This window comes from Capsicum annuum, chromosome 4 (assembly GCF_002878395.1).
Source record: "Capsicum annuum cultivar UCD-10X-F1 chromosome 4, UCD10Xv1.1, whole genome shotgun sequence".
NCBI lineage: Eukaryota > Viridiplantae > Streptophyta > Magnoliopsida > Solanales > Solanaceae > Capsicum > Capsicum annuum.
Window position 1 is genome coordinate 52688476 of NC_061114.1, and position 15425 is coordinate 52703900.

A 15425-nucleotide genomic window follows, 5' to 3' on the forward strand; every position below is an offset into this window, starting at 1 on the left:
ATTATTTTATCCTTATCCTGAGATTCATGTTAGCGGTCACTCGCTAACCCATATATTCGCAGTTGTATACCCATACTAGGTAAGAACCGGCCGTTCGACTCTTCCTACATAGTGATTGACTCGGGGACAACATTTGGACTTAAGTGGTGAGCTTCCATCCTATTGGAAGCCATCATTTCATGTTATGGATATTGTTAAACGTTTTGACTTTATTTTGGATATTAATTTTGTCCATGGTTGGGGGCATGTCCCAACCAGATTTGCTTACTCTTTTTTATAGAGGCTTTGTAGTACTTCTGGGGGTTGTATGGGCGGGATCGATAATGCTGTTTGCTTGTCATCGGTATTGGTGTTGGGGTTTACACCCTTGGGCGATATTGTTGGTTATTCCATCGTATTACATTTTATGATTGATTATCTTATTTTGTTTTGGTATTCTCTTTCTTTGTGGCCTGGTTTATGGCCTTTGGTTTTGCTTGGTATGGTTGGATTGTTGATTGGGTACGGGTGGACTCGGTTGGGTCGGTCATAGTTGGGACCCTATACCAGAGTCTTAATAAGAGTATTTATGCTATCTTGTTATATGCTCAAAATTCAGTCCATCTAACGCTAGATATAGGTTGTTGGGTTGGGTAACAGGGTGCAATCCCCGGTCCTGGTACGACTTCGGATGCCCATTACGACAAGGCCCAAGGGTCGGGTCGAGTCGGGTTATGTCAATAACACAGGCTCATAACATATCCTCAAGAACCTAAATTGTTCGCTCCGACTACCTGTCGGTCTAAGGATGGAAGGTTGTACTGAGATCCACATAAGTATCCAACTTCTCCTGATAAGTTCTCCATAAGATAAAAATGAACATCGAACCCCGGTCTGAAATGATAGATATAGGCACAGCATGGAAATAGACTATCTCACTAACATAGATATGAGCTAATCTCTCTACACTAAAGGACATCTAGTAGGAATGAAATATAATGACTTGGTCAATCGATTTACAATGACCGAAATACCAACGAAACCACAGGAAGCGCGAGGCAAACTACTAACAAAGTCCATGGTAATTTACTTCCACTTCTACTCGAGAATGGGCAATATCTGAATCAAGCCACCGGGTTTCTGATATTCGGCCTTCACCTGCTTAAAACATAGAAAATAAGCTACAAACTCCTCCATATCTCTATTAATACCACTCCACCAATAATGTTACCTTAAATCTCTATACATCTTTTTTATACCTGGGTGAATAGAATATCTTGAGCTATGAGCCTTACGCAATACCAATTGAATCAAGCTGTCAACCCTTAGAATATAAATACGGGAATCAAATCTCAAAACACCCTCAAAATCTATGATATCCATCTTGTACTCTCCACTAAACACCTGATCATAGATGTACAAATAGAGAAGACCTCTCCTCAACACTAGCAAGAATCTTTCTAGGGTCGGAAATATCAAGTCGCACCATCAAGTTGGCTAAGGAATGAATGTTCTGACCTTTGAGATACTGTAATACAATCAAAGATACCCATACTCACTACCTCTGACTCATGGAATCCGCTACTGTATTCTACTTTCCAGGATGATATAAGATAGAGTGTCATAATCCTTAAGCAACTCTATCCATCTACGCTGCCTAAAATTTTCCTCCCACAGGTTCATAAAATGTTGATAATTATGATGATCCATGCCTCTAAATCTCAAGGGTAAAATCTACCGCCTCTAAATTTAAATCATGATTGGGGTAGTTGCACTCTTTCACCTTCAACTGCCTCAGTTTATAAGCATTAAAACGACCCTACTGCATTAATACCTAACCCATACCAATACCAGAAGCATTATACTACACGGTGAATCCCTAACACTGAATAGGAAGAGCCAAAATAAAAGTTCTAGTGAGAAACCTCTTGAGCATTCAAAAGGTTGACTCACACTTCTAGAAATATCGGAAAAGAACCTCCTTTTGAGTCAATCTGGTTGTCAGCACTGCAACGGTACCAAAAATTTCAACGAACCACCTATAGTAACCTACTAAACCAATGAAGCTACAAATCTCAGACCAAGATGTAGGCCTGGCCTAATCATAAATATCCTTGATATTCACTAGGTCTACGATACTACCATCCTTAGAAACCACATTCCCAAGAAATGTCTCCAACTAAATATAAAACTCACAATTAGAAAACTTGGCAAAAACATATTATCTTAAAAAGTCAGGAGCATAATCCTCAAATACGGCATATACTCCTCTCTACTCCTTGAATACATACGGATGTCATTGATCAACACAGTTAAAAAGAGATCTAAATAAGACCTGAACACATATTTCTTCAATTCCATAACCACGACTGAGTCTCCTAATTAAGCCAAAAATCACACATAGAGAACTTGGTAAAAACATATGATCTCTCAAAGTCTGGAGCATAATCCTCAAATGTTGTATATGCTCCTCTCTAACCCCTCCAATACACATGGATATCGTTGATGAATACAATTAAAAATGAATCCAAATAAGACCTGAACACACTATTCATCAAATCCATAAACACGATTCAGGAATCTGTAAACCCAAAAAACATCATTTGGAGCTCATAATGACCATAATAGGTCCTAAAGGTTGTCTTTGGCTATCTTTGGGATATCCTCAACCTGAATCCTCAAATGATTGTAATTGAACCTCAAATTAATTTTAGAGAGAACCACTGCTCCCTAAATCTAGTCAAACAAATCATTAATTCGAGGCATAGGATATCGATTCTTCACTGTCACCTTGTTAAGTTGCCTATAATCAATACATATATGCATGTAACTATCATTTTTCTTGACAAATAACATAGGATCTCCCTAAGAAGACACACACAGTCTAAAGAAGATCCTGAAGCAGAGAATTTAACTCCATTATGTGGGTAGGAGTCACACAGTAAGGTGCCATAGAGATCGATCAAGTGAACGACTCAAGTTTAATAACAATCTCTACATCACACTATGAAGAAAGACCAGGTAGATCGGTAGGTAAAACGTTATGAAAATCATGAGCTATAGGAACAAAGTCGAGGGACTGACTCTCCCCTCTAACATCATAAATATAAGAGAGATAAGACTCACAACCCCTCGATATAAGCCTTCTAGCATAAATATAAAAAATAATCCCCATTGGCTCATAGCTAATTACGCTACAACAAAATTGATATATAGCTACGAAACTATTAGCTACAAGATAAAATTTGTCACTAATTGTTCTCCTTTTATGACGAAAATTACATTTCGTATCTAAATACATGAAGCACATACTTTTAGTGACGAAATGTAAATTTTCTTAGATTATCCTCTAAAATTTCCCACCAAAAAATATTTTCGCGCCATTTTATTGAGTATCATTAGTGACGAATTTTAAGTTTTCAGTGACACCCTTTTTTATCACTAATAATAGATCTAATATGTGACAAATTATTTTTTATCTTGAAAAGGTCATAATTTTCGACGAAAAAAAAATCTGCATAAAAAATAAGTTATTGCAATAGCAACAAGTTAGAGTTCGTAGTTAAATATTGTAAGTTTTAGCTACAAAATTTGATATTTAATTGTGACCTCAATTTTTGTCACTAATACTATAAACAATTGGTGAAGCTCATTTTATTGTCTCTAATTAATCTATGATTCAGTGACAATATAATTTTGTCACAAAATATGTCATCGTTAAGTAGTGATGATTTAGAAATTGTAGCTGAATAATTTAGTTAATTTTTTATACGAAAAATTTTTGTAGCTAAATATAAATTGATCTTTGGCTCTTTTTGTTTATGATTATAGAAAATTAATTGTATATTGATATTACTATAGAAAACAAGACTCAATCTAATTGTGCGAATGTTGAAGTGAACTTATTAAATGAATTTTTAGGAAGGTATAAGAAACATTTTAAGTAGACCAAAGTTGAATATGGTCAACTAATTAATTAAAGTTTGAAGCTAGCATATTATAAGTTTTAGCCACAAAATTTTATATTTAATTGTAACAATAGTTTTTGTAACTAATAATTCAAAAAAGTAGCAACGATGATATTATTGTCACTATTTAACATTCAATTAATCACAATGAAATTTTATCGCAAAAAAATAATTATGACTTAGATTTGGTATTTGAATAGTGTAATTATTGGATACGAAGAAATTCATAGGTATAACTATAATATCAGTACTCAAAAAACATTACTAAAATAAAAAAAAATTAGAAAAAAACAAATATATATTCTGACAAAGTGATATAGACTGAATCACATAATTAATATGAAAAGAAAACATTTTTAAACATCATTATGATCGTCTGAATTTAAAAAAGAAATACAAACAAAACCTCAAAAATCGTTAAAGTTAAGAAAGGTCTATATGATTTATCCAACATTCGTTAATTCACTAATCACTAGTCAACTGACTTCTATGCATAAAGAAGTCATTTTTGTTGGTCGTATAAGAAAAAGTTTGATTATTCATTTTTTTAAAAAAAAGATTGGACTGAACAATTTATTCACTAATCACTAGTCAAATGAGTTAATTGGTTAAAAAAATTGAACTAATTTCGAATAATCGTTAAAAATATGTTGGTAATTTAAAAAATTAAAAATCTGTTACTCAATCAGACGATCAAATAACCCACTGGATAAAAATGTTTTTATACATTAATTTGATTGATGGTACCTTTGATTGACCTATAAATAATGGTTCATAAGGCTTTGTGAGTTGTATAAGATTAAACATGCTCCACTGCTTGTGCAACACATTTGTTGGCCCCTAATCTGTGTAGATCAAGAACGAACACCACACTTCCGTAACTTCATGGAGGAACTCTACACTTCCGTACCTCTTGTATAGGCATCCGGAGAGTCGCCTGGCGTGCTAACTCAAAAGTAGAAACTTGGACACTATCATATCAACAAGAAGAAGTCAACAACGCTCGCTTAGAATTAGAGTCACTTTGATTTGGAAGCCAAAGAACCTTCAGTCTTAACAATGATACCTGAGAAAATTGGTTTATTTAGTTAAGAGACTCTTTGATTTAGCAGTCAAAGAACCTTTACTCCTAACAGTAATACAAGAGAAAATTGTCTTATTTAGTTTAGAAACACTTGGATTTGACAGCCAAAGAACCTTTAATAGTGATACCTCTGAAAATTGGCTTATTTAGTTAAGAATCGCCATCTTTGAGGCTTCAATACATTTCCATGACCAGTAAAATTTCAGTTTTCAAATACTTAGTTGATACAACATAGAGGGTAGATCAAGCCATCCACCAAAACTAAAACTACACGAATAAGAAATGAACATGGAAAGAGAATGAAATGTTAACCATATTGATAAAGTTCAAAAGTTCATCTTGTTATGTCAATATTATGTAGAAACATATTATTTATCCAATTAAGTTTGTTCACTTTAAAAACTAAACCTTCTTGCTCCACTTCAGCAAAAACTGAACCTTTAACAAAATTAATGAAGTTTTAAGACTTGATTTGACATATTCTAGAAATAAGATCAAGATCTTTCAGTACTTGCTACATGGAGTTTCCCTCGAAAGAATAGAACAAAAAGGTAAAAAGTTTACATGATATTGGTACCGCGAAATGCAGAGAGTTGTTTGACACACCATAATAGCCTATGGTCAACCAAATCAGCATCACGCCTTGCCTCACCATATGTTGTATCAGTACTCTTACCATTGTTGATAGCACCTAATCAGCCTCAACAACAGCTTTAACAACCTATGAAACATCACTTACACCAGTTGAGCTAACATTATTAGTGCTCTCACCATTGTTGATGGAGCCTAAATCAGCCTGAACAATAGTTTCAGTAACTTCTAAAATAGCACCAGCAGAATCAATATTATCAATACGCTCACCATTGTTAGCAGCACTTAAACCAGCCTCCATAATAGTTTTAGTTATGTCTGGACCATCACTAGCACCAGTAGAATTGACATTATTGGTTCTCTCACAATTGTTGAAAACACCTAAACCAACATCAATAGCAGTTTCAACAACTTCTAAACCATCATCAGCAGGTTTAACAAGATCCACGACGCGCAGATCAGGATAATTTTGATGGTTCAGGTAATGCAGCCATACACCCATTGTCCCTTCCTTGTGCTCCATTATTGCAATATGACTATAGATATGCTTCATTTTGAATTCTTCCGCCATCTCTAAATAAGCTGTCAGAGAAACTTCTTCCTGAGTATCCTTCCACTTACTGTTATACGAGGTGAAAAAGCATTCGTCCAAATATAATCCAACCTCAGGAGCCATGGGAAACTTGATGTTGACATCCCTGATTTGATCAAATTGTATCAAATTAAACCTTACCTACTCAAAAATAAAAGTAGAATAACTAACAAATAGTAAAACACTAACACATACCTTTGGAAGGCAGTTATAATTAATGATTCAGGAGCATAATTTCTCATGATAGATTCAGCAAGACCAATCATTTTATGGATTGTATGAAGCATAAAGTTCTGACCAGTAACCTCACACTTCATAAATTCAATGCCTTGAACATTAACTATTATATTTGCATTAAATGAAAGGATATATCTCTTTGCAACAGGGTCACCATCTTTTTTCCTCCTCGTGAAATTATGAAAATTATGAGTTCCTTCATAATACTTCAAAATTTGATTAAATCTCTCTTTCTCTTTCTCTCCATAGATAAACACACTCTCTTGCACCCGTTCTTCAACTACTTTAGGACTCTCATCATTCCTTTTTTTGACCTTCTTACTTAAAAAATCTCCATTTTCAATTACCATATTACCTTCACTTGTTGGTGCATCAACAAATATTACTGACTTAATTTTTGGATCATAAAAGTGTTTCCCCATTGCTGCGATGACTTTATGACCCCGCTCTAAACAATATAAACACTTAACAAGCTCATTTCCAGATCTTAAACTCGTTAAACCACTCTGTCTATCACGATGTGCACATGGATCAAGAGTAAAAACATGAACTAAATACACATACCTATGCTTATCACAAAACTTCTTATCTTTAAATGCATTTGTTATCCGTTTGAAATAGAAGATCCATATTTGTGGAGATAGAATAGAATTCAATCGATCAACAAAAACCAAGAGGGTCAATGTAAAACTGACCCAAAGAAACCAGACCTACATCACTAACACCTTTATCAATACGAGCAGAACGAGCCTAATCTGATCAGCTTATTCAGATAATGATCCATTTGATAATTGAAAACTAACCGATATTGAAATAGTAATCACAACAAAATCTTTATAATATTCATACCTAGCAACCATCGTCCTAACTCCATCTCTTTGGAACAATTCCTTTAGTAAAACTTCACCCATAGTTCCATCCAACTGGTGCACTCTTTGAGCACCTCCCTAGTGGAAATAAGGCAATAACTTGAAGTGAGTAGTAAGATCCATAACACCTATAAGATCTCTTGGCCTTAAAAATGTATTTGGACCAATCAACTACAGTAAACTAGATATAAGCGGGTCGTAAATATTTGATAAGTAATGAATATGATCTTCGTGTCTAGTCCTTCGTATTTGTGTCTATGGAAGTAAACTAAGATTACCAAAATACCAAACTAAAGACAAATATGGTAAGATATACAGTTAAATCAGTAAAGGTTCTCAAAGAAATGGAAAATTACTGATAGTCTCCTAATCAAGACGTGTCAAACTTCTATGTGTTGTTGTTAACCAAAATATTCTACTCACTATGAGTTACGCATAGATCTCTTAAATCTGAATCAGTTAACAAAAATATGCTATTCACTACACGTCAAATTTCTTACTGGTAGTCTCTAAGGTCAACAATTGTAGCAAATTCCTAGTGCATCTTTCGAAACATCTCACACTCTTCTTGCATTATCGACTGGAAATGGTGCTTTATCAAAACAGTGGATACGTTGGACACCAGAAATTCATGAATCCTTTGTGGAAACGGTCAACAAACTTGGTGGAAATGAAAGAGCTACTCCCAAGGGTGTTCTAAAGTTGTTGAAGTGTGAAGGTTTGACCATCTATCATATAAAAAATCACTTGTAGAAATATCAAATGGCTAGATATAAACTAGGAGCATCAAAGAGATCTGAGAAGAAAGAGTTAGCCATTAGCAATTTTTTATCTCTAGACTTTAAAATGGGTATTGATATCACTGAAGCATTGCGGTTACAGATGAAAATGCAGAAATAGCTACATGAACAGCTTGAGATCCAAAGAAATTTGTAGATAGGAATATTATCCACCAGAGCATCAGATATTATTTTAGGCTTTAATCTAATATCATCCATCGGAGCATCCTATTTCAGATTGAAAAGAGAACAAAATCAATACCATCTTAGAAAATTCCTCAAGTTTCAATAGAAATATTGAAATGCAAAAGAAATCTTGGATTCAGCATTTTCCTCTATTTTGAGGGAGTCCTTGCAACCACTCTTCCATTCTGGATAGTTAATTCACTGGACAAACTGCACCACGAGAAGCATAGTAAACAACAAAACATAAAGTACACAAAACAAAAAGTAAGCTAATAAAGATTAAAAGTTTGGCATCTACCTGTTAGACGATATAAGGAGCTTTCTATTTCGATATTCTGGATCCGTGTTGTTCATTAAATTATGTTTATTTCCGCCCATAATTTAAAGAGTTTGCTACACTCATGTTTCCTATGCCTATTATGCTTGTAAAAAGAATGAAGATCGTTAGAAAATCAAATCAGCACCTTCCAGTCAGCTATGCGGAGCCAACTGAATCCCTATGTTAAAGCTGCAAAGCAGCAAAAAGGCCTTGCCATGTTTCTCCAGGTCCTCCAGCCACTTGAAAGGTCAGCACCAGAATCATGATGGTCAGTTCTATCTTTCTTTTATCTTTATCATTTTCTGTATTTCAATCTTTATGATGGTGTTTGTGCTTCTTATGCTCTTTGTCTTTATCCTTGTTCTTCTTGTGCTTCTATTTCAGACTATGAAACACCAAAAAGACCTATAGATCAACAATTACTGAAATAGGCAAACAGGCAGTATAGAAAATGACAAGGTTGCATAAGATTATGTAACTAATATGACTAATGTCACTTGCCAACAAGTTTTAGAGGACCTCGAAGGCCCTTAGAACATGGCTCATATTAACTATGCTTAATTATTTATGAAATGCACCCCTTTCACCAAAAAATAAAGAATGACATGGTTTGAGAAAAAATCCAGATTCAAGCCTCCATCTTTAGAGATTAGAAAGGAATAAAAGGGTGACTGAAAGAGCTGAATCAGATATACATATATAACTTAAGCTTCCGACAATAGATTCTTACAGAAGGTAGAACAATTGGAGTTTTTCATACAGTTGAAAAGCTTCTCTATGAGCATCCAAGTCAACTGGTTGAATGCGTAAATTTGTCTCTTTTAAAGACGATGCATGTTGTATAAGCTGATCTAACTTCATCCCTTTCCCTTTCCTAATCTCTGTGTCTTCCTTCACATTATGAAGGTAGTGTGTATCAAAAATTGACAATGGAAGTGGCTTCTAGTAGAAGAACTCGTGATGAGGCAATAACTTAAAGTGAGAAATAAGATCCACAATACCTGTAAATTCTCTTGGCCCTAATAATGTAATTGGACCAATCAACCATAGTAAGCCAATGATGTCTTAATTAGAATGAATATATTTCAAGGAGAATAAGATTAGAGCATCAACAACAACATACCCATTCCAGCAAGGATTAAAAAAAATTTCTAAGTAATTGTAAGCATTACCAGTTGCGAGGATTTTCTTCAAATCCTCATCAGTAGGGATTGTGTTGCCACCCAAAATGGACAACAAGTAAGCAGTGATAAACTTAGAAGATGATCATTTTCTAACTAATAAAGAGGTAGCGCAAATTCTAGGATTTCCCAATGCCACGAAGGTACCTGTAGGAAGTATTTGGAGATAAACTAACTTTCAGGGTTCCCCTCTTGAAATGCCAGCAATTTCAGGATTTCCGACTAGCAATATCATTATGCCCCATAAAATTGAGCTACTCAAAGCTCCAGCTCATATAAAGGTTCCAATTCCAACACCAAAAGCCCAATGAAACAGCATATGTATAATGAAAAATGCCATGGCATCTTTTAAAATATCAAAATAGCTAGAAATATAACAAAGTTTGACATCTGAAATATGTAGTACTATAATTTCGACAGTTTGCCATGAAAAATATAAGTTCAAATAAAATCTGTAGGTAAACAAAAAACCTCCTAAATTACTTTCAAGGGGAACAATTGAAAAAATGTATACTTCATAAGCTGAATTCACTGAATTATTCTAATCGAAAAGACTGAACCCCATGTCCCTAAGAAGAAATTCGAGAAAAACATATAGCACCGCCACAAAAAGGTACTGAAGCCAACTTTTCTCGGGCATCAACAATCAGCTTAGTGACATCTTTTCCCTTAACGTCAGAGAGTAGTAGTTGAATCCTATCATCTTCACCCTTAGCTCCAACTGCAGCAAGCATTCAAATTTTAATTCTAAATGATCTACTATAACTAGTAGACGTCTATGACAAATAAGAATAAAAACCCAAAATAGTTTACAATGGAAATTCACTTTAATAACATATCACCGGTTATAAGACATTATGAAAGAAAACAGACGTTTCTCTCACTCTCACACTTTGAACTAATTTTACAACATCTGTGAGGGAGCAGAAAATTAAACAAATCAAACATAATGGAAAAAGTTATTTAATTTGTAATGTGAAAGATCATAATTGATGATAAGAAACTACAAGCTAGTCAACCAAACACATATACATTAAAAGTAAACAGCAAACAAGTAAGCGACAATAACCTTACTCATGATGAGGTTACATCATAAGTAGACCGAAGTTGAATCAATCTCCACTTTTTCATGATACCATAAAAATCAATCTCCACTTTTTCATGAAGGCCTCTTACAGCTATACCGCAATTTTGACTTTTACCTAATTCATTGCTTTATTGAATATTGTACCTAATACCATTTACAATACAATCAGTATGTTTTGTTCCACACACATTAGGACCCATATTCAAAGGATATGCATTCATGATAGAGCTTGACTTCTCCTTATGAAATAACGGTATAATCTATGATGAAAAGTTATTGTTTTCAATTAGTAAAGAATAAAAAGATTAAATTTAAACACACAACATGATTATTGTCTTAAAATCACTTACTTTTCTTCTGAACCACGAAGGAAATTATTCTCTATGTTTCTCTTCTATAGCTACAACACATTGCTTCAATAGCTCTTCTTTATGCTCTCTACATGTAACAAAGTAAGTTATTTAGAAATATTTTAAATAAAAAATATCAACGTATGTAAATATATTTAAAAGAACTACTTTCTCAAGAAAAGGTTCTGCTTCTTTACAATTATTCAACACATACCACTGAGCCAAGTCAAAATCTTTCTTTGGTATGGCATCATAATCTCCAACTTTATATGGTCTAACACTTTTTGAAAATATTTCTAAAATAGGCCCATCATTATTGCTAGATCCATCATCATTTCTATCTTTACGATTAAATCTAGTCTCAATGTCATCAAGATACATAGAGGAAAATATCAAACATTCATCAATAATATAGCCTTCAACAATAGAACCTTTAGGTCGTGCCAAGTTTTGGACATAACTCTTAATATTGCACAAAAACCTGTCAATTTTGTACATCCAACGATATTGTACTGGTCACTCATACATTACTTCTCATGGTAAATACACAGCCAAATATACCATACCATAAAAAAAGTAGGTGGAAAGATCATCTCAAGCTTACATAATATAACAACTATATCCCTTTCTAGTTATTCTAAGTCATCTCATCTCAATGTCTTACAGAATAATCATCGGAAAAAATCACTTAACTCGATCAATGCTACAGAGATATTTTTATTTTTAAATCCACGAATAGGAATAGGAAATACTCGATGTAACAAAACATGATAGTCATGACTTTTGAGTCTAGTTAACTTACCATCATCCCTATTTACACACCCTGAGATATTTGATGCATAGCCATCAGGAAATTTAACAGACTTTAACAATGCCCAAAACTTTTGTTTCTCTTCTTTTGACATATTATTACAAACACCAGGCATTGTATAATTAGAACCATCATGTTGCAACCATAGTTCTTTTCTTATGTTTATATCTTTTAGATCTTATCTTGCTTTATAAGTATCATTATGTTCCCCTAAATATTCAATAATATTCCCAAAATTGCCCCACAAATGTTCTTTTCTATGTGCATGACATCTAAATTATGTCACAACTTCAACCCATTCTAGTAAGGCAACTCAAATAGAATACATCTCCTCACCCAATTCAACTCTTTAAGAATACATTTTTTCCTTTTATTATTTGAGTTTTTTCCTGGTCTATAAGTACTAAGTAAATCCAATTGTTGCAAGAATTCATCACCTGAGAGCTCTTTTGACTTCATTATTTTTTCTATCGTCCCCTCAAATTTCTTGCTTCTTCTCCAAGAGTAACTGGATTCAAGATACCGACGGTAACTCGTGTAAGAAATTTTACCTCTTACTCTTTGTTAAGATGCATCCTTGTTGCAAGTAGGACATGCCATGTATCCCTTAGTTCATCATCCAGATAATTTACCTAATTCATTAAATATATATATATATATATATATATATATATATATATGTTTAGCAATAGTTTATAGGCTGAACATAAAAATAACATATGCAGAAAATCAAGATTTACTACAACAATGAATGAAAATTTAATTTTGTCAAGTATTTTCAATCAACTAAAAGAACACCTCTTTTTATGTTAAATACAATTAATAATTTCAAAACTTTTCTCCCTAGGAAAATAGACAACTAGGAAAGTAGAGAATTGTAAACCATATCATAAGCTGGAAAGTCATTTATGGTCCATAAAATAGCAGCATGTATTTTGAAGCATTCCCCAGATGATGCATCGAATGTCTCTACACCATCACTCCATAACTCTTTCAATTCATCAACCAAACGATGCAAATAAACATTAATATCCTTTCCTGATGCTTGGAGACCAAGAATAAATAATGACATCATCATAAATGGGTCCTTAAAACTTTTCCATGGAGGAAGATTATAAGGAACAAGAATAACAGACCACATACTATATGATGTGCTCATGTTACCATATGGATTTCATCCATCAGTTGCAAGACCGAGTCTAATAATACGAGGTTCTTTTGCAAACCACTGATGATTCTTGTCAAACTCTTTCCATGCTTCAGAATCAGTAGGATACCTTAATACATTCGCCTCATTAAGACATTTCGCTTTATGCCACCTTATGTTTACACTTGTTTTACTAGACTTAAATAATCTTTAAAGTCTCAATTTTGATGGAAAATACCGCAAAACTTTATGAGGAATCCTTTTATCCCTTCTATTGTCAATTTTCCATCTCGAAATACCACAGTGTGGATACTCTTGTCTAGCTTTATGTTCAGCCCAGTACAATACACAATTTTTTTGCAAGCATGGATAGAAATATATCCTAATCCCAAACTCGGGAGCATATTTTTAGCATCATAATATGACTTAGGAAGTGTCTCATCGGTAGGCAATGCGTCTTTTAGCAACTCTAGAAACATATCAAATGATTTATTACTCCATTGATTATATACTTTTAAGTGTAGCAACTTCTCAACAAATGAAAGCATCAAAAATTTCTTACATCCTGGGCATAATTCACGTTCAGTTTCTTTCAGCAAATGTCAAATGTTGCAACTTTTTTCTCACTCATTTAACTACACACATTATTACTAGTCTCCTCCGAATAATTGGCAAATAATCCTTTGTGACCTCTTCTAACATAGTACAAATCCCATCATCCTTATCAAGGACTTTGTTTTCATCTTCACTAAAAATTGCTTCATTGTTATCTCTCATTTGTGATTGTTCCCCATGGTGTCTCCAATATATGTAACTTTTCATAATTTCTTTGAGCAAAAAGTGGCCATGTACTACTTTTTGTGTTTGAAAAAAAACATTTAAGCAATCTGTATATGGGCATAAAATTTTAATAATTCGATCAAAGTGAGATCGAACAAACCGCATAAAAGATTAGACACCCTCAATATATCTTTTAGTAAACTTTTGTTCATGTATCCAACTTTTATCCATGATTACCGGCACAGGAAACAAATATAATAGGAGTTTTAGCCTTTACAGTAACTCATTGTTTTTAATTTTCCTCTAAAAGCTTAGATACAGTACCTACCCTGTCCCATAATTCCACATATTAAATTTTTAGTGACAAAATAGTAGATTTAACTACAAAATTATTAATCTTTATTATAATAATAAATTTTTCACTAATTCATACATTTAAGGATGAAATTTTTTATTGTATAAAAAAAGTTATCAATAGTGATGAAAATATATTTGTTCAACCAGAAAATATATATAACTCTAGAGAAAATTAATGTCGTCGGTGATTGTACTAAATAATTAGAGACTATGAAATTTTGTCGGTATTGATAACTTTTAGTGACAAAAGCATATCATCAACTACAAAAAAAATATATTTTCATGACAAACATATTCATCATAAATGTTACACATTTGGGAAGAGTTTATTTTTTTGTAGCTAATATAATTTGTTTAGCGATGAAACACTAAATCGTCTTTGTCAACTTTTAGCGACCCACTTTTCGAGACGATTGATTGACAATTTTTTTTGTTATGCTAAATATTTTGCAACAAAATATGACTTATAAGTGACAAAATAATTTGTTTCAAATAATCAAATTTGTTGTAGTGAACCCCTCATTGTCATACAACCTGAGGGTATACTAGGCATGCCTAAGTTAATATAACGCCCCGAATCTGGTACTCGAAATGCTACATGGTGCTTATGACCCCAAAATACCACAAGCTAACCCATGACTAATATCTGTACCCGAACACTACTTAATATATTCTATAAAAGTATAAATAAAGGATGAAAGACCATAATGTTCAAAATTGATAAAACATAACATTTGAAAGTATGGTATATCAATGACAAAACAAACTGAAACAAAACTGTCTGAACATATTGTAGTCTGAAAAGTCTCTAAAACTGAACTTTCTGAATAAGGAGTTGATGGGACATGTCCCCAACTAACGCCAACTACTGAAATAAACTATGTAATGAAAAAATAAAGTAATGATCACGTCCTCAAAGGATAAGGACTCAGTTCTAACTCTGACTTCTAAAACTAGAATGCTACCGATTCTTTGGAGCTCATGCTTCTGAACCTATAGTATAGAATAAAACACCATAGTGCAAATGCATCAATATGATTGAATGTACTGGTATGCATGTAAGGTAGGCTAAATGCAAAGGGCTCAAATGCATAAACAATGCTAACTG

At 33.4% G+C, this 15425-nt stretch overlaps 1 protein-coding gene across 1 annotated transcript; it reads right to left on the minus strand.

The window, feature by feature from the left end:
- Positions 1-5752: 5752 nt before the first annotated feature.
- On the minus strand, positions 5753-6873 carry LOC107869032 (tRNA pseudouridine synthase A-like). The gene is made up of 2 exons (XM_016715619.2): positions 6410-6873; positions 5753-6320 (listed from the first exon to the last, which is right to left on the minus strand). The coding sequence occupies exons 1-2, from the start codon at positions 6871-6873 to the stop codon at positions 5753-5755; spliced, it is 1032 nt and encodes a 343-aa protein (XP_016571105.2).
- Between the last annotated feature and the right edge of the window lie 8552 nt (positions 6874-15425).

What these genes read in the sequence shown, in the direction of transcription:
- LOC107869032 (XM_016715619.2), bottom strand. Translation starts at nt 6,873, where the DNA reads ATGGGGAAACACTTTTATGATCCAAAAATTAAGTCAGTAATATTTGTT. An exon ending in ATTATAACTGCCTTCCAAAG is followed by an intron (nt 6,321 to 6,409) that starts GTATGTGTTAGT and finishes TGATCAAATCAG; the next exon opens with GGATGTCAACATCAAGTTTC.